A 22,593-nucleotide genomic window follows, 5' to 3' on the forward strand; every position below is an offset into this window, starting at 1 on the left:
GGAGTGTGGCGCCTGCGCAGACCCGGGAGCGTGGCTGCCGTCCTTCTGCGGTGATTCGGCCTACCCAACGACATTGGGGGCGGGAGGCTAGAACCTGAGGCCAGGTAAGCGTCTGCGAAGAAGCCAGGTACTCAAACGGTTGTCAGAGTTGTCAGGGACTCTGGAAAAAAGACTAGGAGCCGAGACGGCTGAATTTTCCGGCTCGCGATCCTGAGTAGCGCAGCCAGTTGACCTGAGGCCTCCCTGGTGGTGAGGTGACGCTGGCCCAGACTCCTGACCTCAGTTTTCTTTGCACCTAGTTTATCGTGGGCTGGTGGAGGTCGGCCCTGGGGCTTGTCAAGGACTGGTGTGAGGAGGGTAGCAGAGCCCACCGCCCCGGAGAGAACGGGTCCACCGAGGCCCGAGGACGAATGGAACCATCCCCACTTACTGAGAAGAGCCCAGGGAGCTCGTGGCACGTAGTACGTGCTGTTTAAGGCCGGCATTTGGTAGGTATCGGCATCGCCCTTGCCAGGCTTTCCCAAGGACAGAGAAGCCGCGTCCCGTCCTTTGGGCGCCAGGCCACCTTGGTTCTCACCGTTCAGTTCACATGCTTCCTAGTAGGTAGCCTTTAAGGTATTTCCAGATTTCCCTCCAAGTGTCCTGGCCCCAAGTAAAGGGACTTCGCCAGCCCTATCGCGCAAATGTGCTTGAGAAGCCACACGCAGGTGGTGATAGGCCCTTGGACTGACAAATCTGCCAGGAGGCATTTCATCTCATCTGAGTCTGCTAACAATTATGTTTCAACAGTAGAGATTCAATCTCTGTCCAACCCATTTGTGTATGGAAGATTTCAAGCTTAAATAAATTGAATCCCCTCTCCCCCTGACCCCGTTGTGTTAATCCATCAGTCAATACTATGCTCCTGTAATACGTAACCAAAATCAAATTATTTTTCAGCACATAGCTCCAATTTTCAGTGACCATGTTTCAAACCCACCCGAAATGGGGAGTGGGGGGGAATTACTAATTTCAGTTGGTTACAAAATCTATTATTTGATATTGTAGAATCTTGCACTCACAGAATTGAGAAGTGTGAATTCTTGAGACATTTCCAAGCAGAGAGGTGTGTGTTTCCTTACAAGAAAAATATTAACCCCTAAATCAAGTACTAATTAGTTCCTAGCCATGTAAGAGGCAGGAGTTCATCACTTTTGGCTACAAAATCCGATAGGCTCTGTTCAGTTTTTTGTTTTTGGCTGTGTGATTTTACACATTTAAATCTATTAATGTCTTAATAAGCCAATATATTCTGGGGCTAATATTCTGACTAACCTAGTTATCTTGTTAACCAACTGATGTGAAGTATTTTGGTAAGGTTACAAACACCTAATTTAAATTAAGCCCTTTGGTGGGTCCTTAATTTTTTAAAAATCAAAATGGAAATTGCCTTTGACTATTTAGACTAGAGAGAAGGAATGCCTTTTCCAAAACTACAGCTAAAAAGGTAGCTTTTAAAGTCCATAGAAATTATTTCTGAGTATAGAAAACAGAAGGCTTCAGAAATTCCACTAAATATAAAAATACAACTTCATCTAAACCTCGGCCCCATACTGGAGATTTTTGCATTACTTGTATGCAACCTTAATGTGAATATTTCATTGCCTTTATAATGGTATGATTACCATATGCTTTTACTGTAATATCAAATTGCTGAAATATCTCTCTTTTGCCTTGAAGGCTTCCAGTAGACAGCGTTTGAATGGAGATATTTCACACAGATTGGGGTAAGGTTAGGCTATTCAGTAATAGTGGCCACTGATAGCTTAGTTTCTGTCGTATTTATGTCCAAACTGTCATTTGGGGGGGCCATTCTTCCACAGCAAAAAAAATGAGGAACCCTAAATAAGTCTATACTTTACCCCTTAAACATGAGAGGACATGATCAGGTGTACCATTTAAATATAAAATGTTTTGTCTTTCTTGTCTTTCATGACTTTTCTTCCTATAGTAAGTAATTTGTAAAGATCTCCATGTTTAAACCAGGACTTGCTTCCTTGGTGATTTTATCTTGCAGTTTGAGCCTGCTGGGAAGTCAAACTGTATTCTTGGAATCATAATTATCTCCTTGGCACCTGATTTCATAAACCACAATTTATGACCTCACCAAACAGCATAGCTGTGGTAATTTCATGGTTTCCAAATACTTCTTAAATTGGACCGTACTGAGTAAAATAAATTGCAGGTCACTATTCTAGATGCCTTTTCACTCTGAGCTCTAAAACAAAAGTCCATGAAATAGCCAGTTTGCAGATTGGGTTTGAGATAAGACCACAATTGATGAGTGTGTTAGTCAAAGGTTCTTGGGCTTTGTGGTTTAGGGATCCTAGTGCTTTCCATTTGTGGCAACACATATATCAACTTTTTCTCATGCTAGGTGATATTACCTCCATTTTACAGATTGGCACTTAGATAGGAAATGTGGCCAAAAATGAGTAAGTCATGGAGTCAAGACATTGACACAGGTCACAATGACTACAAAGCAGTATGGCCTTTTAGGGACAAAAAAATGAGAGGAGGAGTCAAGAGAAAGTTAAGGAAAATGAGCTAACACTTTTTAAGGATCTGGGGAAAGAACAGATCTGGAAAAGTTATGAAGGTAAAGAAACAAGCTGTGGAAAGGATACATTTAGTTTCAAAAATGGAATACCTAATGTTCTTTCAAGGTAAATCTTCCTGAGATAATCCAAATGGCATAGCACCTTCTTGTCAAATACAATAACATATCTGAAAGTGCTCTGAAAACATTTGAGTCCTAAATAAATACAAAGGCATCAATAATGATATCAGAGGCTTTGAGACTTTTAGAGGAAAATGTAAAGTGTTATTATTGCTACTTTTTAATGTGTTTGTCTTTTTTTAATAGTGTAGTTGATAAAGTATAAGGTTCCTGTTAAATGCCATAAATAGAAGAAAATCACAGTGATGCACACAAATAGGACAGGTGTAATTTTCTGTGGATTCAAAGTTTTCTCCAAGAAAAAAAGAAACAGAATGGGACACTTGTGTTGTATGAATAGAAAGCTCTTCTCTTCAGCCACTTAATTGTCTCTTGAGCTCTGCAGTAGTAAACCTACTAAATTTAGACCAGACCCTAAGTAGTCTCCTTTAACTCTTGTCCCTCAAATCAAAAACAGCTCTCCATTTCCTCCTCCATATATTATGCTTTTCTTATTTGAGAAAGAATTATCTGTAAATACTTACTGTGGTATAAGGTGCTTTATCTTCAGCGTAAACCCCCTGGCCTAGGAGAGGACACTGTGTTCCAAGCCTGAGCCACAGATCCTGGGGCTTCCATCTGGGGAGGTGCTCCTGCCCTTCTCAGAATTGCAGACAGTTAGGAGAGGAGGATGAGCTACATGTGGAAGTTGTAGAAAGGCTGCTTTATTTTCACTCCCATTCTGCAGGGAGCACCGAAACAGAATTATTCCTAAGGATTTCTCAGAAAACCATTCTCTCACTTAGCTTCTGATGCCATCAGCTGGCCATTTTACCTTGTTAACGCTGCAATGTTGCATGTCAAGTCTGTTCAAACTGACTGTTTGGTCCTTTACCATTGATGAGGTCATGGTTTTGAGACCTGTTTATTTTATCCCTTTATTGCAGAAGGGGAAACAAGACCCTGACTGAGCAGATAATCAGCACTTATGAATTCTGGTCTCAACTTTTTAAATACTATAAGCATAAGAAACAGCAGCTTTTAAAAGTGTCCTAGCAGCAGGAAGAACTTGCTAATTCCTGAGTTCTAGTATAATGCTTCTCAAACTGTGGGAATGGGCCTCTGACTCACCCGAAGATCTCAAGACACAAGTTCTCCTTGAGGAAGTCGGGTAGAGCCTGACGTTCCTCACTCCTAACGTCCACACGGTGCTGTTGCTCCTGTTCTGTGGACCACACTCTGAGGAGCAAGATTCTGGAGCTACACTGTCCAGTACAGTAGCCACTGGCACGTGTGGCCAGTCCAAACTGACATGTGCTGTGTGAATACACCCCAGATTTTAAAGACTTCATATAAAAAGATGAAATAACAATAATTTTCATATTGCTTGCAGGTTGAAATACTTTGGATACATTGGGTTTATTTATTAAATCTTTTTAAATATATTATAATTAACTTCATCAGTTTCATTTTACTACTTGGACTGTGACTACTAGAAAATTACCTATTTCACATGTGGCTTGCATTATATTTGTATTGGACAACACTGTTCTAGAACACTAATGCAGTAGAAGCAACATTTTTGGTGTTCTCTTTTCAGATGACCCAGTTTCTCAATTCTCTTGTTACCATTTCACCCTCCTCTGTTAGCTCAAATCAACATTCGTTAAATTATTTTCTCTAAATGTTACCCTTTCCTACCCATTATCCTCCTTTACACTTTCTCCATCTCCATCTCTGCCATCATGAACCTGGGGATCACACCAGCAGTTAGACAGTCCTCACAGCCAAGATATAAGCAGCACTTTTGCTCAGAGCCCTTGGCCATGACATTGAAAGTGTGTGGCTCCTTGACCAGCAGCAACAGCCTCACCTGGTAGATGGCTAGAAATGCAGAGTTTCAGGCCCTACCCCAGACCTAATGAACCAGTTTCCTATTTAACAAGATCCCCAGAGGATTTGTCTGCACTTGACAGTTTGAGTGTGAGGGCTTTAACAATCATCTTTCCTAAAGCACCCCATTTTAGTTAATCTCCACATCTGTTCCTTCAGATAGAGTTGATGAAGTTTCTGCAAGATTGATACACCATGGAAGCTGTGGCTAACAGAAACTAGCACTCTCCCTTTCTAAGAAATATAAACAGTGAATTTCAGTCAAATGGCATCCAGAAGGTGAGTCCAGAGATTAAAATCCTAGGCCTTCTTGAAAATCAGTTCACATACCCTTTCTCTCTCTAAGAGACACCAAAAGGAACGGCATTACCATCCCCTTTACCACTTGAGCATTAGAGCTGTGGGTGAAGCAAGCCTCATCTCACTGCATCTAGATTAAATTCTGTGATTGTTTGCTCCAGGCACGGGCCACATTCACTCACGAGCTGAACATGCCGTCCCCAGGCTAGTGTCTTCCTGGGTTTGGGCTGACTGTAAAAGCCAGAGGAAGGAACTATACTGCTGGGTCCGGGTCAGGAAGAGGGCACCTCATAGGATGCAGGTTCCAAGTCTGATAACAAGCACCAGGTGACAGGGACGTAGGAGTCTGTACATGCTGTCCACCTGTGGCATTTATCCATTTAGGGTTGCATTTCTCTTTTATGCTCCAGGCTCTTCAGGCTCCCAGAGACCAGTGCCTGGCACATAGATGTTGAATATATATCCGTTGAACAAATTAACAACAATCCCTTTTGTAAAGGTCTCATACCTATTATCTCTGACTTGACCAAGTGAGAAGGGACAATGAAAGAGGCTTTAATGAACTGCAGTCAGCTGCTTAGTGCAGAAGCTGTCATCAAAGGAAAAGCAGAGCTGGGGGCAGTCAGAGCGGAGAACCAGCCCTGAATTGAAGCCCACACTCACAGAAAGGAAGTAGGGCATCTGTCATGACTGCTGGCTTCCCTTTACTAGCACTTCTTGCTAGCATTTTTCTTTTCCTTTTTTAATGACACAGTGAGCTCTAATTTGAGCTGCTTTTATTGTTCCCCAAAGAATTTGGGTATCACAAAAACTAAAATCCAATCCGTATTCTTCTCTGGTCTTTGGGGAAGTGGAACCTGGGTGTGTTTGTCATTTTTAGCAGTCATTGGAGTAGAGCCAAAGCTCCAGGAGACACTAAAAGTATTTAGAATTGTCCGATTGGCTGTTGGAATTAGCTGTTAAACAAAGCCAGTAACTGAACGCTGGGGACCTTCTTGAACTACAGTTGGGTGGGAGACCTTCCAGTGTGTGTGTCAGCTCTGAACTAGGACAGAAAGGTAGAGATTGGAAACAGTGGGCTGGTGACAAAGCAGCTGATAAAAGCACTCTCCTCTCCCTCTTTGTCTGGGAGTTTCGCCTTGTCTCCGGCTTGCTTCCTTTCTTTGTCCTTGCACTGTATTCCAATGCTGTCCTCCCGGTCAGATTTACTGATGAGCGGAAGAGAAACCCCGGGGGAGGCACTGGGCTCGTGTTCCATAATGGATCTTATCCAGGGCCTAGCTGCTGTCTGGTACACAAAGGAATTGTGTTCTGTGAGTTGAAAGTAGAAACGAGAAGGGAAATCTTGCACATTGACTTAGTCTTGTTCACTTCATCGTCTGTAGGGGAGTAGGGAGTAGATTGTTGTAGAGAATTCAGAGAAAGTGCCTGGGTTTATCTTTTCCTGAGCATACTTCTGAGATATTTCACACACAACAAACAAAACCAATTTTTAAAGCACCACCTAGATTGACACACTGTTTCAAAACATATCCCTTCCCAGCCTTAGAGCACCACCACCACCTTAATCATTCACTGGAACTGACAGAACACACTGAGTGCTGTGCTTTTCAGAAAGAAGGTAGGAATTTAGACCATATCAGTCATAGAATTGAAACCTAACACTGGTGTAAGGCTTGAAAAGTGTATTTCATTATATTTATTTTCCGTAGAAATATAGGAATAAAGAATATTTTCATTCTAAAGATGACCAATGTCATCTTAGCATTAGCTAAAATACTAAGATGGACACATAAATTTAAAATAACCGAAAATGCCCATATTTGCAAGGAAGTAATGTCTAATAGCATGCATCTACATTGAGCTTCCTTGGTGTTTATCTAAAGATAGTGTGGGCTCAGTAGATGTTAGCAGTCAAAAATGATGGTGGGTAAAAGGCAAATGAGTTGAGAGCAGACCTGGTGGTTATTTGGTGTACATTTTAAGTTATTTTTTACCTGGGATGTTAGCTTAGGTGTATTCTATTCGTACCTGTTAGAAGCCAGTTGCCATGAGCTAGAATTTACAGGGTTTCAAATGGTAAGAGCAGCTATTTAGAGCCTCATAGGAAGCAACTGTTAAAAAGGGCAGTACATCTGTTTTTAGTGCCCACTAATCCTTGATCAAGAAGCATTAAACAACTGGCACGTTGCTAGTTCCCATAATCCACCTGAGTGATAGCGATTTTGCTAAAAATTAAGTCTCATGCCTTCAAAGGTATCACCAAAAGCCCTTCCCAGAATACTTTTTTCTCTGATCTTTAAGCCTGTGTGGGAGGAAGAAGAGCTTATTTACCCATTTTCCAGATGAGATGACAGGCCCAGGTTGTGACTTGCCCCTATTCACATAGGGCATAACAGATTTTTGAAAAACACTGACACCTTTCAGACCCTCTTGCCTTCTTCCCTGTGAAAAAAGCAAAGGCTGCAGGAGTCACTGTGTCCTCGTAGCTGTCACTCCCTATGGATCTGTCTTAGACGTTTCAACCGTATGCTACATTTTGAGTATTTAAATCGTACTGTTAAATATTGCTTTCTTTTTTTTTAATGTCTTCTCTCTGACTAGACTATAAACGCCCTGAAGACAGAGGCTAGCTAGCTCTTTTTCACCTCCTATTGCTTCCTATACCTTGTATGGATGGCATTTTGAACCTAACAGGCCCTTAATAAAAACCCGTTGATTTGGTAGCTCTAAACAGCGAGTGCCAGTTGGATCCTGTTACTGGCAGTGCGTCTCAGGGAACAGATGTTCCTGTTCAAATCCATGAAACTGGAAACATTAAAAACAACAGTCATGACATTGATTGATAGTGATATTCACTGTGTCAGACTGTTTAAGCTCAGCTATAAAATAGACTCTCACATACTGTCATCTTTACATTTTGATTTCAAAGATTCTCAAACGTTTAAACAATGTCACTTGACTTAGATCCTAATTCTTGCTTCATGTGCTATTTAATATTTCTTTATCAAATTATGTCCCTGTCCTTTTTAATTTCACACTCACAATCTCTTGTTCCTGAGAAAACAGCAACTCTGGGTGCTTTAAGATATTTTTGTTCTGTTGTAAGAAAATATTTATCAGCTGGCTGGGCATGTACTGCTGAGAACACAGGAGATGTGGCAGAGCTGGAGAGAGGTGTACAGTGAATGATCTGTCCTCACTAATTCCCTCAGAACTGTACCCACCAGGTACGTGGCCGTCGTTTGGTTCATAAAAGATCGTCTTAGAACCTGAAGTATAATCTTGAGAGCAAATGCATCATCCTGAAAGGCTGTCCTTTTTGTCTAATTCAGGTCCTGAACAAGCAGAGCCACTCTCTATGAGCACCATGGGTTTATTTCATTTTCCTACACCACTGACCAGAATATGCACAGTGCCGTGGGGACTTTGGCTTAGGGAGAAGCCAGCATTGTTATCCCCAGGAATAGCAGTCACTCCAGTCCAGATGGCAGGCAAGAAGGACTGCCCTGCTCTGCTCTCCCTGGATGAAAGTGAGCTTGAGGAGCAGTTTGTGAAAGGACACGGTCCAGGCGGCCAGGCAACCAACAAAACGAACAACTGTGTGGTGCTGAAGCACATCCCCTCGGGGGTTGTCGTCAAGGTAGAGGGAGACTGCTGGGGGTGTCCCTGAATCGCCAGCTGGCAACAGCTTGTATAGCCCAGATTTCTCCTGAGTGGAAGTGGGGTTTGGCTACAGTGTGTTCTCATTATGGCCCGGGGTAGAGGCACTGCAGGCCCTAGGCCTTCCCTGAGCTGCTCCCTGGAGGCAGAACCTCCTACACAGCCTCAGAAGCCTTCTGCCTGGATCCCTGGGAGCCAGGGTATTGCTGCCATCCTTGAATCTGGCAGGCAGCTCAGTTCTTGTAAAGCTACATGGTGGCAAGATGGCTGCAGAGGGCTCTGCATCCCTGAGAAGCAAGCAGGCCTGGGTAGTCTGCTAGCAGGGTCAGCCCTCAGGATGGTCATATCCTCTACGTCCCTCTGTTCCCTCTTTGGTCAATGTCAATGACACTTACCCTTCTGAGAGTGAGAGAACAGAGGTGAACCATTTACAGCCCTCAGAAGAAAGGTGCTTTGCACAGCTGTCTGTGGAAGTCTTCCCTTCTATAAAAACCCTACCTCTGGGCAGAATACTGCCATGCAGTGCTTTCTCCTGTTCCCTGGTTTAGAGTGTGCCCTGCTGCCCCTCAGGGGAACTGCCAGGCATTGAGGTCCAGTAGAACAGAGAGCAAAGGCAAGTTTCTAATATACCCATGATTCTAACAACAGGTACTTCTCTGTCCCATCAACACCAGCAGGCACTGGTCTGAGCACCTCTGCACACATTAACTCTTTTAGGCCTCACAGGCCCATGGGACAGAAGTGGAATCCAGCACAGAGAGGTTAAGTAATTTGCCCAGGTCCTACAGCAGCAGGAGTCAACCAAGCCCAAGCCCAGTGTGTTCCTAACAGCTGTTCTTCACTGCTAAGTCTCTGAGCCCAGAGCGTATTAGTTAAAACCTCAATCACTTTTCTTTTCCTCCCTGAAAAAAAGTTATTCATGAGCAACAAATAAAATTCTGAGATCTGACATGACTTTGACTTAATTTTACGTGACTTTCTCCAAGTCTGCTTTTGTGCTGCCTTCCCCCACTTCTCAGAATTTCCTTTTAATCACACAAGGCACTCACCCCTAATAATTCAGGTGTGACATAGTGAACATTGGGCTGACTAATAATAAAGATACCATTTTCTTCCTTCAGACAGAATTTTACATTTATAAATGGTGTACCCAACATGCTTGTTCCTGGCCACAGGCTAGATAAATCAGTTGATATTTTCATTATTTGGGGACTTTTAAGTTATTTGACGGCTATCGTTGCTTCTAAACAAAACATTCCCAATTACAAAACAATCATGGCAAAAGCCACATAATACAGCTGGGGTGTGGGCAGGGAGAGGCTGACACAGGTGGGCAAGGGTATGGTGTTTGGTCTGTCACTGACTTGCTAGGGTTCTTGACAACTGCCTTTGCCTCTCAAGTCCCCATCTGTAAAGTAATCTGTATTTAATGATTTCTGAGGTCCTGTCGAGGACAAACTGGTTTTCACATTATAAAATACTATTTTTTACAGTGCCATCAGACAAGATCAGTTGATCAAAACAGGAAGCTAGCTCGGAAAATCCTTCAGGAGAAAGTGGATGTTTTCTACAATGGTGAAAACAGTCTTGTTTACAAGGAAAAACGAGAGGCAGAGAAGAAAAAGCAAGAAAGGAAGAAAAGAGCAAAGGAAACCCTAGAAAAAAAGAAAGTCCTTAAAGAACTCTGGGAATCAAGTAAACATCTCCACAGAGAAGGAACTGCAGATTCTGAAGAGTCTGCCAGGCCTTCCAAGGGATAATGATGGTCAGTTCCATCACCAGTGCAGTCACAGAGCTTTGAAAGAACAATTTTTGATGGACCTAAAAGACATCACATTTTTTTAAACTGTAATGAGTAGAGATGCACACTTCAAGAATAAAACTATAAGGAAATACAAGCTCTGAAAAAAGGATAGTGGCTACTTTGTGGGACAATAGGGGCCATCAGTGGAAGGGCTATTGGCGCAGCTGACGGTTCTTTCCTGACCTCAGTAGTCATTAAGAAGGACATCACCTCATTTTGTTGAACTACGTATGTGGTTGTATCTTGTATTATCAAAGGTGAGAAATAAGTTTTTTAAAAGCATTAATGTTCATAAGGAAGGTCCATTTTTATGGAAAACTCTATAGAATGGAGTCAAATATTAATAGCATTTAGTACCACCTTGTCATCTGCCAAGAGGTCCCTGCTTGTGATGTCGCTTACCTTAAAATCAGGTCGAGAATATAAAACAAGATGGCAAGATTTGCAGGTTAGAAAGTTCCTTGCCCATTTACCCCATTAGCGTAACAGACTGTGTGTTGCCAAGGAACCCCCGTGGTGTGGATGGACACTCATTGTCCCCTGTATGTTGATTTCCAAGTAGATCTGCTTAAGTGATAAGGTGATTTTGTTTGTAAATTCACTCAAAACCATGACTCAAACTGGATTTGACCTTAAAATTGTTGGGGTTCTTTTAAGGCATGGTTAATAGCCTGGCTTGTTAATACATCAGGAATTCACACCTAAAACAAGTAGGGGAAAACCATGCAGCAAGAAAGCCACTGTTGGAAACAGCCTGCCACCAAGGCCAGTCCATCCAGCAGGCCCAGGCTGCATGCTCAGTACGTGCATCCAGATAAATTTACCTCCAGTCAGCCAGGTAGAGGTCGTCTCACCTTGGAATGACCTGATTTCAAAGCTTAGTTCTGTGCAAGGCTCTCCAGACCTCCAGCTGCTATGTCCAGGGCCATCCCCCATTTCAGCTTCCACTTAGAAGGGAACCAAGTAAAGCACCTGAAATGGTACATAAGCTAGTAGTGGGAAAGGAAATTTGGGAGCTGTTGACAGGAGGCACAGAGGCTTCAGTTTCTGTCTCTTTTCTTGTACCTTTTTAAATTTCTTGTCATGTGTTTGAAGGAGATGTAGACGAACTCTAGCACCCATTCCCTCCTACCTTTAGACCTGTCAAGGCTGGGACTTGCCTCAAGCCTGCAAAACTGGCTGTGTCCCTCATTTGTCTTAGTCTGTCCCTCACCAAAGTGAATCCCGGTAAGTGTCTAAGGCGTGTGGTAAAAATGACCTCAGAGTCCCTTTGGAAGGCACAGCTGGAGGCCGCCACATGGACTCTCAGCACCAGAGCAAGTAATTCTTCCAGTAAACACCAGATGAAGTAGCAAGCTTGAGTTTGGTGGCTGCATTATATGAAAAATAGATTTCCTATGGCACCCAGGCAATGTTCACAGGATAAATACCTATAAACTGAGATGGCCTAATGGTGGGCAGGCAATGGGCTAAGTCAGTAACACTGCTCCTGCTATTATTTTCTTTCCTGGCATTCACTTAAAATCTGCCAGTTAAAATGCACCATAATATAACTTCACTTTATCCCTGCCTTCTGACAACACAGACATGTTCTTTCTGCGGCCCGTGGTGCTGATTAACGTCATCACATAAAATGTTTTTGGGCTGGGGGAAAATACCCTTAGATAGGTTACTTCCCATTCTCACTGAGGAGCTGTTTTTTTAAATACTACTTACGAATTCAAGGAACCACATCTTAATACAAACTTAATGAAAATAAGCTTTATTACATCAAGTAATAAATACATATAAAGATGCAAATGGTTTTAGTCATTTTCTTCCAGATGTCTGGACTGACTGACAGGAAGGTGGAACTGAAATCTACATAGTTTTATTAGCAAGAAAAGTTGGGGGGAATCCTTGTTAGGTTTGGTAAGTTGCTCTTTCTTCTGTATTTATAACTTGTGCATTTTTTAAATTGACTTCCAAGCACAAATAATCATGCAAATGCTGAAGCAAAAAATAAGTTACATAGAGACACTGTATGGCAAACGGGGACTGGCTACTAAGTAAAGCGTGCCATCAGTATGCACTAAAAACCAAACCCTTAGAGTTGTATTAGCTTATGAAAAGGAACAAAGAACAATTTGGGTAACAAATGTATTCAAAAGAAGATGAACGCAAGACGCTGGCATCTTGGAGGCAAACTAGTTTGCTGCGAGACCACTTTTACGTGCATCTTTTGAATCAATGTTTAAAAAACAAAAACCCGGGTAGTTCCTAACTAAATTGTAAATCCTACTCAACTGCAAAATATTTCTCAATCTCAAGAGACAGTAGGTTCCAAGCCCAATGAGCCATGGGGCTTGCAGAGGAGAAACCAAACTGTTAACCATTTTGAAAACAAAAGTTTCATCTTAACAGGGAAGATGAACTGTAACTTCCCTCCATCGGAGGGAAGATGGAAAACCTTTCCACACTAACAAAGCAGCTAGGATCTGGCATTCCGTTCCGTCTCAGCCAAGCACTCCCGAACCAGCCCTCTTGCATGAATGATGCCTGCAAGAGAAGCAGAGGCTGGTAATCATCCAAAAGAAGCCATTCCAGAAGACGACAGGGTGCTTCTCTCTGCCCTGCTGTAAACCCCTCTGTCTGTAAGGGGACCCAGGACCTGCACCCAAACACGCAGGACTCTTGCAGTTTGAAAAGGCAGTAACATCCCCCTACACACACCTCTCAAAGATCTCCCTCCTAGCCCAAACTCTTTATGTCTCCTAAAAATTCCTTCCTGCACTCAAGGTGACAACCAGTAAGCTCTCTTTTCATGACATGTTGACAGATGAACAGGGTGAGTGTGTCTCTACCCAAACTCTTTAAGCCTGACCCACTTTGGAGATTCCATGTCTTTAACTCATTATGCTTCTCAACTTCTTCGGACTCTAGAAGGGGCCTGAACAATGTCAAGGAGGCCCACACAGCTGACGTTGCAGAACACCTACTGCTCATTCATGTCCAACCTTGGTCCATGTGGGTTCCTCCCGCAGGTACCTGAACCACCTGCCCCATTACCCTTCCCCTGCCTTTCATCTCCATTTGGTGGTTATCTTTCGGACTTGGTGTTGGGTTTTCTTTTGGCCTTTAGTGAACTTCATGAAATATTGATCTCATTTTATAAGACACCAAGAATCTATTTCTTCTAAGAGACAACACCTAGAGGGCACTGGGAGTCATTTAGACGCCCACACCTCACAAATCTCAGAGCTTTGGAAAACATTTTCTGTAAAGGGCCAGACAGCATGTATTTTAGGCTTTGCGGGACATGTGGTCTCTGTCACAACTCACTCTGTCATTGTCTCATGAAAGCAGCCATAGATATACATAAGCAAAGGGTGCAGCTGTGTCCCAATAAATCTTTATGGACAATGAAGTTGGAATTACATATAATTTTCACATGTCAGAAAACTTTTTCGCCACTAAAAAGTGCACAAACCATCTTAGGCCCATCAGATACAGTTTAACAACCTACCAAAAATGCACCTGACTCCCTGGAGCCCTGGGTAACACCTTCTCACCCTATGACAAACGTGGCTCACTTGGGCTCAGCTGCTGATCAGGATGACTGTGGGACCAGCTGCTCGCTCGCCCAGCATATGCCTGAGTGGTCACTGGGTATATCCACGTGTTGACTTGAACCACCAGCTTGTTCGGGGGACCACAGATCACTTAGACTTTGGGGTCCAGCATATTCCCAGGGATTTCCATTTGGGTAACCGGCACTCCCATTACTAGGACCATCTCACTTCCTCTGCAAACAGCAGCCTGGGCAGCAGGGTGATGCCCACCTGACCCCAGGTTGGACCAGGGTTAAGGTCCACATCTCTCCCCCAAAGCCTCTTCACTGTAGCCTCTAAGTGCCAGCTCCCCACCATGCCTGGGCCTGTTATTACTCACCTGGCCTGTCTCTTCACCAACACCAGTAAAGCCCACAGCCTTCCCTATCACTGCAGAGTCATGGCCTCAAGTCTGTCCCCCTTTATGCTCAGATTTATCACCAAAGAATGCTCCTCTCATTTCTTTCTAATGTTGCCCCTCCAACCTTTTTAAGAACCCCCAAGTCCCTCCTGAAATTGAATTCGCACATAGGCCATTGCTGCTCTGAATGGCCACTTTCTAAAATAGTTGTTCTTTTCTCCCCTCGGCTCCTCTTAAGGAGGAAGCGGCCTATTCACTGCCTCCTGAAATCCCCTGGCCGGTTACATCTTCACAGGAATCACTTTTTCCTGTGATTTTCACCCACCCACCTGCCCTCTTCAGTTGAGAAGGAACCTCAGTGTTCTCACTTCCCCTCCCCCAGACTAGGACAGACCCGCTCCCCTCCTCTAAGTAGTTGACAGCAAAAGTCAATGCAGGACCCTACAACTTTGCAGGACCCCACAACTCCATTTCATCGGCTTTGCCCGTTTGGCCCCCTGCAGCTCCCTGCAATCAGTGTCTGCCAACAGGAGCAGAGTAGGCAAGGGCGCAGCTGCAGGGGCCAAGGTACAAAGATTCCTTTTTAAAGCAGGTGGACCTTCCCGGGAAGCATGCAGGGCAAGGAAGGCTCAGTGCTGGGGCTGCCCTTCTTAGAAGCCTCGTCTGGCTGCCATTCCCGTCCGACCCCAGACGGCCTGCATCCCCAGATGCACTCACCCCACCTGATGCCTCCACAACCAATGTTAATTCTGTAACAGAACCGGAGCCCCTGTGGCATAGGGGACTCCTCCCCGCCCCAACCGTCCAATTTTTTCCCAGAAAATCTTTTAAAACTGGGCCATGTTCTGGGTCACCCCACAGCGAGGCAGCCCTGCAGGAGCTGGGCCTGTGACATACCCCGCTTCAGCCTCTCCATGGCACTCTTGCTCCCTGCATATGTGGGCCTGATCTCTTTCCCCAGCTCTTCGATGATGGCCAGCAGCTCGGCATATTTGCTCTGGGGTGCCTGACTGTTCCCCGTTCCCTAGAATCAGAAAGAAAAGGGTTCGGATGGATTGAACCCTGACCCCAGTGCTGTGGTCAGAACCCCACCACATGTCCATTCACAGGAAGGGCAGGGCAAGGAGGGGCCCCAGGCAGGTTGGTGGAGGGAGGGCTGCCTGGCCCAGACACGTGGAGCTGCTGCCTCCACAGGCACCAGGCATGTCCCCTCTGAGGACAGCTCCAGGCCAGTAAGCTGGTCTTCCCACTGTCCCAGCACACTCCAGGAAACCACCCTGTGGGCTCCAGAAAGCCCTTTCATCATCTCATGTGAGGAGAGGTGGACTGGCCTGTCTCGCCAGGAAAGGGCTCACTGGGGTCACCCAGACAGATGAGCAAGTATGTCCCAGGGGCAGAGGGCCCTGAGCAAGTGGACAAGATGGATGCACACCTAGGGTCAGCAGACTACCACAGCTACAAAGACCACGGGGACGGGGCCCAGACCCCAAACAGCCCAGAGCAAGCACCCAGGTCAGCAAGGCCACCTGCTCGGGCCTCCCCACACCAGGTGGCACCAGGGCAGGCACCCCCCCGCAGCTGCTCCTCCCTCCACCACCACCTCTGCTTGGCCACTGGGTCCCCCCTCCTCTCCTGGCCCAGCTCCACAGCATCCTCCTGCTGCCTCTTGGCCTCCCGGTCCCCCTTCCTTTCCTCCCGCCGCCACCGCTTCATGGTCTGGGAGCTACGCTGCCTCTCCTGGCCATGCCTCAGCCTTGTCCTCCTGCCACCACCGCTACTTCAGACTGTCCTGTGTCCACTTCTCCTCCAAAGACAGGAACAGCCTGGTGGGGCATGGCCAGGAGCCACCTCCTCCCAAGGGACAGCCTCCATGCTGACATCAGAATGCAGCCAGGAGGTTGCTGCATTCTAGTAGCAGAATTCTTGCAGACAAGAATTCTGCGGCTCGTGACCCACAGCAGGGCCTGGCTGCCAGCTGCTCAGAGGCAGTGCTGCCCTGCAGATATGGTCAAGGCCAAAGCCACAGCCCCCTCCAGGGATGCTCCTCCTGGCTCAGGAGATCAGTGCCTGTGTCAGCTCCGGCGAGGACACCAGCTCCTGACGAAACGTATCTGGATTCCATTTGGATTTGAACCCTGTACCCCTTTTCACTGGGGCCCCGACCTCGCAGGGAGTGAATGGGAACGGGGCCCATCCCCTCCGTCCAAGCTCAGGCCTTACTTCCCCAGGAACCAGGCCCAGGGAGATGCGCCAGAGAGACATGGGGGCGGGGGGGTTGCCCCAACAGGAACTGCAGCACTCAGGGCTTCTGGCCTTTGCCTGGGCTCTCCCACCCCTGTCACCTCAGTATTCCTGTGAAACACCTTGCCATCCCTATGTTCTGATGCCTCAAGTGCTGAACATGAGCCCAGCTAGGACCTCGGGTTGAGGAAGCGCAGAGGACTGCTCCCATCTCATTGCTACCCCTTGTTCTCTCCCACCAGCTCCCTGTCCCAGTGGGGAGGAGCTTATCTTGGTGCCTGAACCGCCTCTGAGCCTCTCCCACCACATGTTGCCCCCACTGCCATACCTGGGTGTAGCCTAGAGATGGCGGCCCATAGTCACTCAGCAGCTGGCGGTACTGTGAGGATGTCGCCATACTGGTAGAAGGCGGATGGATGCTCCCAGCTATGGGTGAGGAGAGAGCATTTAGGAATTGTGCAGCCTTGGCTAGTTGTACCTAAAGAAAGGACTCTGGGTCCTGCAGAAATTCCCTGCCCAGGACCTGTGCCATCAGTGGTCTTCTGTCTTTGTAGGACAGAGAACATCACTCCTGCCCTCTAGCTGGTATAGCTGACACTCGGCCCAGATAAGGGACAGTAAATGCAGCTAACGGGCACTGCCCTTCACACCCAGCACCACAGCAGACCCTGCTCATGGATCACAAATTCCTTCCTGTCCGTGGAGTCCAAACTGGTAGTAAAGGTGAAGTTTGCTGCTATTTTCAGCCTTATCCTGACCAGTCCCCATTCCCTGGGTCCTGCTCCCTAGACATTAATAACCTAGAGCCACTCACTGCCCCAAGAGCCCACATGCCACTCAAGCTGGCCCATACCCGGGCTGAGACTTCCATGTGCCCCCTCCCCAGCTGGGCCACACTGTGAGGAAGGCAAGTTAAGGGTCTGCGGGATGTGGGACCCAGCCCTGGCTGGGGACTGCTGCACTGGACACAAAGTCAGGAATTGAGAGCACACCACAGCCTCTCTGCATGTCCTCAGACAAGGCCCTCAACCTCTCTGAGCCCCTGCTTCCCCCTCCCCAAAGGGGACAGGAGTCTTGACAGTCTGATTCTATGCCCGGATGGCTCACACCAGAAGAGGGACTACAACACTCAGAGACACTGTCCCTCAGCAGTGAGGAATCACGTGGGGCCAGGGCCTCCTGGATGGGGGTGGGCAGGTCCTTAGCAGGGAATTTTCTGGCTCCAGCTCAAGAGCTGGAAGCATACAGACCCATAATGGCGTCCAAGTGGCCATTAGCGGGTAAAGAATGTCCTGCAGAATTACAAACAGCGGTAACCATGGAGAATTTACCTAGCCCTCCTCAGCAGCTGCATGCCTGTGCCCATGCCTGGCCAAGGAGCAGCTCACCCTCTGCCTGCTGCCCCGAGTCAAACGTCTCTCACACACACAGCAGACTCTGCAGACTTGGCCCGGGGGATGGACAGCTGGTGCCAGGCTGGCCAAACCGACCAGATGCTCATCTGGTGTGGGCAACGGGAAGGGCAAGGGAGGAAGGAAGTGCAGGAGCACAGGCCGAAGGAGCTGGAAGAGGCCCCAAAGAACGTGGAGCTCCTCACAGTAAAGAGAGAAGCACAGACCAGAGAGGGTGGGCGTCGCCTGGGAGCCACACAGTGCAGAGCAGGCTAAGCCCCAGTACCTGTCCTCTGTCCAGGAGCTGGGGACAGGTTTTTACCAAGCTGTCTCATGCGGCACCAGGCCTGCCCTGGATTTTCCCCCTGGAGCCCAGTTTTAGGCTCAAGTGGCAGATGCCCAACAGGGGTTCTGTCACCCCTGAGCCGGTCATAGGAGCACTGGCTGCTCTCAGCCTTGGCACTCCTAAGGTGGCAGCACATCTGCACCAGGGGATTTGCTGCTCAGGGTGGGGGTGCAATACAAGGGCACTTATGACCCCGTCCAAGGAGGCTGCAGGTGTGCAGCAGCCAGATGGCCACCCACCGAGCTCCCCTTGCAGCAGCCAAACTCCACTTTCTGAACTTCCTAATGTGGGCAGTGGGAGAGCGCAGCTCCAGACCTGGGTTCCAATCCTGACTGCTACAAGTTGCCACCCTTCTCTGGAGAGCAGGGTGCTGCTCAATGAGAGACTTGAGGGAGGGGCACGTATCATCACACAGCACTTCAAGGCACCCAGAAGACCCTGCCCCTGGAAGAAGGTGAGCTGGCCAGGCAGCCCATTGTCCACGCCACCCCAGCCCTCCTCTTCCCACTGTGTCTCAGCCCCAGACCAGCCTTCTATCCTACAGCCAAGGGGCTTGACCAGCTGCCTGTCCAGCTGCGCCACTCCTGGCTCTGTGACCCCAGACAAGGCCATTCCCTCTCTGGGCCTCAGTTTCTCCAGCTGTTTGAAACAATTCCCAACAGAATATCTAACATAACAGTTGTAGATCCTATTCTTCCATGGTTCTGGGGTTAGGACTGGGCTGTGGGGAGGAGTGAGGGCAACAGTCAGGGCTTGACTTCCGGGCACCAGTTGATGTGGTTGGTCAAGCCTGATTCCATGCCAATGCCAGTCCCTTACTCTTGTGTTGAGGGGGTATCTGGGGCCCTGGGGAGAGTTGGTGGAAGGGCCCCAAGTTCCCCTCATGCCCTTTTCTTCCTGCAGATGCAGGGAGGGCCAGTGGGTCCAGCTGCAGGAGGCTAGGGAGAAAACCAGACTGCCCTCTGCGAGCATCACAGACAATGCGCTCAGTGTGCGGGGACCAGGGAGAGCCCGAGCAGGGGGAGGGATTGGCAGAGGCCAGCAGTTCCTGGGGCCAGGCACAGCTCCCCGCCCCCACGCCAGACAAAGAGCGGCCTGGGCCTGGGGAGCTGGCGGCCTTCCCGCCACTTGGGGCGCCTGGGGGGGCCTCTTCAGCAGGAAGGCGGGGGCTTTGTCAAACTCCGCCACTGCCACCACAGGCCAGGCCGAGGCTTGGCAACCCGTGAGCAGGAGGCAGGGCTGGAGGGCGTGAGGGATGATGACAAGGAAGCCGGAGGAGCGGCAGCGGAGAGTCCATCTTGGATGCAAATAGCAGGGGGAGATCAGGGCTTTCTAAGGGGTCCACAGGAAGGGAGGTGGCCCCCACCAAACATCAAAGATCTGGAGACCTTGGCATTCCTCCTAGAATGCACCACAGGAAAAAGAAAAAAACCTGCATACAGGTGTGCTAGCCAGCTGACAACAGGGCTTCAGGGGTCCTGAGTGGCTGCCCCTGTCACTCTGACCCCAATCTCCAGAGGTCCCAGTTAAGGGTCCCTGCTTCAACTATTCCGGGGCAGGCCTGAGATTTCCTATCTGTCCAGGCTGGCAGCAAAGCCCTCCACCCTTACCACTCCATAGACAGATGAGGGAGGCAGGAGAAATCCTACCTGGGCCACTAAGCCTGTCTTTGTAAGGTTTGCAGACCCCTGAGGAAGTGAGAACATTTGAGAAATAGCAGCTGTTTGCTCTTGGGGCTCAGAACCCACACCTTTCCATCTGAACCCTGAATCCTAACCCTTTCCAATCCCCAAATCCATGTCCAAGAAGTTAAATATATATACACATATATAAATGTGTATACTGTGCATCTCATTCGTGTATGTATATATATATACATACATATACTTTCTAGGTCCCTCTTCAGATTTTTGGAGTTAGGAGTCAATGCTAGGAGACAAGGCCCAAAACTTGCGGCCAGCTGCCAACGTGGCATTTCTGACCAGCAAGGCCAATCCCCTCCCCACCCAGGTCTCTACCCCTCCCCCTCAGCAACGTGCCTCCCTTTTTTTAAAGTCTGTTTCCAACCAAGTGTCTAAAGGAGAAGGACCTGGAGAGGAGATAAAGCCGATCACCTCGGAACCCCACACTTTTACCTCCCCCTCCCCACGGCTCCCTGGGTCCCCTGGGCAACCCTCTGGGTACAGCCTAAAGCTGTCTGACAACTTCTGGAGGAGTTTACAGGGACCGCCCAGCTCTAGCCCCAGGGACGGGAGAGGACAACCGGCTCCTCCTTACCTCTGCAGAAGGGGGCCTCCTAAGCCCCCGAGACTTGGGCGCTGCGAGATGCGGGACCCGCTGAGTAGTCGCCCCCACGCACCGCCCGCAGGCACTCAGAAGCCCCGGTCTTCTCCAACTTCGTTCACTGCGCGCACGCCTGCCGAGCCTCCCGCGTGCGGCGTTCTGGACACCCCCGCTCCCTGGCGCCAGGCCGAACTCCCGCTTACTACAGACTTTCCTGCGCCCCGGTGACCCCGGCGTCCCCGCACCCTCGGGGGCGACTGCACCTGGCACCTCGCCTCCCCCCAGCCCTGGCCACGCGGGGCCTGGCCTTGCACATGGAGGTCCTGCCGCCCGTGCCCCCAGCCCGGGCCTGCGTCCCACTCCCCAAGGGCGACCCGGGCCCTCGCGCCCCGCTCCTGGCGCGGCCCGGCCGCTCCCGACTCCTGCCGGCAGGGGCCCTCGCCGAGCCGCCCAAAAGCCGGAGGAAAAAGCAGCCGAGAAAGCCTCCCCCGCCCTCGGCCGCCGCGCTCCCTGCGAGCCCTCGGCCGCCAGCCTGGGGGTACGGCGGCGGCCGCCCGCGCCCCGGGCCCAGCCCCGGCCCAAGGCCGCCCGCGGCGCAGGGCGCACCGCGAACTTTGGCAGCGCGGGCGCCGGAATCATGGCGGCGGCGGCGCTGCCCCGGGCCGGGGCTTAGTGCCCCACGCCCCGGCCGCCGCGGGCCCCCGGGAGCCGGGGCCGGGGCCGGACGCGCGGGCCCCTAACTTGGCGGCACTTGGGGAGCGCGGCCCGCGGGTTGCGCTCACTCACCGGCGTTGAGGGAGGCGGCGGGCATGTGCGCGGCCAAGTTCGGTTTGTAAGACATCCCCCCGAGCGGTGGGGCGCGCCGGGGCGCCGCGGGGCCAGGCCCGCGAGGGCAGCGGCGGCGGAGGGGCCGGGCGGCGGCGAGGCGGGCCCGGCGTCCGTGCGCCCGTCCGTGCGCCCGCCGAGCTCCCGCGCACTTTTTGTTGTTGACGGCTCGGGCCGCACCGGCAAATATGGCCGTCCCTCACCCTGACACCGCCGCAGTATATCACCCATACATCGGGCGGCGGGCGGGCGCAAGGGCGGCCGCAAACTTTGAGCGGAGCCAGCGGGGCCGGCCCGGGCCGGGAGGGGGCGGCCCGGTGCGCGCCGCCAGGCGTCAGGGGGCGGCTCCGCCTGCGGCCGCGCCCCGCGCCTCCTGCGCTCGGCGCCCGCAACTTGGCAAAGTTTGGGGGGCTGGGTCCCGGCGGCGTCCGGGGCCCGCGTGAATCCCTTTCTTCCTTCTGGGTTGCAGCGCCTGGAGATTTGCTGTTTTGCCTTTAAAATTTTTTTTTAATAGTTAAGTAGGATTTCAGAATTACTTCCCCCTCCCTCCACTTGACTGTGGGAGCAGCGATGGAAAATTACCTGGATAAGATGGTGGCGACTGGTATTTTTAAGTACGTAGATCATTCCAGACGCCGAGGTCTGGCTACTCCCCAGAATAAGAACAACCAATTCTTGACATTGATTTCAAATAAATTCATGTCTCTGTCTGTATTAAATGGTTTTTAACCCTTTGGAAACCTACGACTCCTTTGAGACTGACGACAGCCTGAGGCCTTCTCCCCTGGAAAATTCGTCCTTTGTCCACATGATTTGCATCTTAACTCATTCAGGTATATAAGAAACGCCTACTATGTATGCGCCCGGCACCGTTCTAGGCGGTAAGGATAGATGAAAGAACAAAGTTTCTACTCTCCTGGAGTTTACGTGGCAGTTTTTGACCCTCCTTCGACCCCACCCCAGCCCATCCTCACATCTGACTGAAACGTAATCATCAACTACATCGTGGATTAGATGACTAAGCTTTTGAAGGTATTGTTTCTCGAAGTTGTGCTTGAATTGTAAAACTCATCAAAATATACAGAACTCCTATCCTTTTCGGCCGTTTTCAGTCGCCGTGCTTTGCAGATGTCACAGACATTCAGACACATCTGGATCTAATGAAGAAGGCATCACCTTCTGCCCAGCAGAGAAGAGA

At 49.1% G+C, this 22,593-nt stretch overlaps 3 protein-coding genes across 7 annotated transcripts in view; 1 reads left to right on the forward strand and 2 right to left on the reverse strand.

The window, feature by feature from the left end:
* MPHOSPH9 (M-phase phosphoprotein 9) overlaps window positions 1-3,418 on the reverse strand; it is a 64,255-nt gene extending 60,837 nt beyond the window's left edge. Inside the window, exon 1 of the mRNA XM_057492404.1 lies at window positions 3,244-3,418. The gene's annotated coding sequence lies outside the window, so the exon portion shown is untranslated. The remainder of the gene's footprint in view (window positions 1-3,243) is intronic.
* Window positions 4-10,464, forward strand: MTRFR (mitochondrial translation release factor in rescue). Of its 4 annotated transcripts, XM_036922005.2 has the most exons (5): window positions 16-104; window positions 1,720-1,766; window positions 4,751-4,870; window positions 8,227-8,534; window positions 10,048-10,464. In XM_036922005.2, exons 4-5 carry the CDS (start codon window positions 8,253-8,255, stop codon window positions 10,312-10,314), a joined length of 549 nt encoding a protein of 182 aa, XP_036777900.1. In that variant the 5' UTR covers window positions 16-104; window positions 1,720-1,766; window positions 4,751-4,870; window positions 8,227-8,252; the 3' UTR covers window positions 10,315-10,464. The 4 variants fall into 4 exon arrangements, with proteins under 4 accessions (XP_036777896.1, XP_036777900.1, XP_036777903.1 ...); XM_036922001.2 differs by lacking the exon at window positions 4,751-4,870 and having other exon boundaries at window positions 4-104; XM_036922008.2 differs by lacking the exons at window positions 16-104; window positions 1,720-1,766; window positions 4,751-4,870 and adding an exon at window positions 8,023-8,121.
* Window positions 10,465-12,099: 1,635 nt separating this feature from the next.
* CDK2AP1 (cyclin dependent kinase 2 associated protein 1) lies at window positions 12,100-21,722 on the reverse strand. Of its 2 annotated transcripts, none has more exons than XM_036922011.2 (4): window positions 21,357-21,722; window positions 16,879-16,976; window positions 15,207-15,333; window positions 12,100-12,896 (listed from the first exon to the last, which is right to left on the reverse strand). In XM_036922011.2, exons 1-4 carry the CDS (start codon window positions 21,409-21,411, stop codon window positions 12,829-12,831), a joined length of 348 nt encoding a protein of 115 aa, XP_036777906.1. In that variant the 5' UTR covers window positions 21,412-21,722; the 3' UTR covers window positions 12,100-12,828. The 2 variants fall into 2 exon arrangements, with proteins under 2 accessions (XP_036777906.1, XP_036777907.1); XM_036922012.2 differs by lacking the exon at window positions 21,357-21,722 and adding an exon at window positions 20,565-21,043.
* Window positions 21,723-22,593: the final 871 nt, after the last annotated feature.

Source organism: Manis pentadactyla, chromosome 14 (genome assembly GCF_030020395.1).
Source record: "Manis pentadactyla isolate mManPen7 chromosome 14, mManPen7.hap1, whole genome shotgun sequence".
Lineage (NCBI taxonomy): Eukaryota > Metazoa > Chordata > Mammalia > Pholidota > Manidae > Manis > Manis pentadactyla.

Bases quoted from the DNA above. Each gene is read 5' to 3' on its own strand.
- MTRFR (XM_057492410.1), top strand. From the start codon at position 8,187: ATGCATCATCCTGAAAGGCTGTCCTTTTTGTCTAATTCAGGTCCTGAA. The intron at 8,535-10,047 runs GTAGAGGGAGAC...TATTTTTTACAG, and splicing joins CCTCGGGGGTTGTCGTCAAG to TGCCATCAGACAAGATCAGT.
- CDK2AP1 (XM_036922011.2), bottom strand. From the start codon at position 21,411: ATGTCTTACAAACCGAACTTGGCCGCGCACATGCCCGCCGCCTCCCTC. The intron at 16,977-21,356 runs GTGAGTGAGCGC...CCTCACCCATAG, and splicing joins CGCCGCCTCCCTCAACGCCG to CTGGGAGCATCCATCCGCCT. The intron at 15,334-16,878 runs GTATGGCAGTGG...TTCTGATTCTAG, and splicing joins CATCTCTAGGCTACACCCAG to GGAACGGGGAACAGTCAGGC.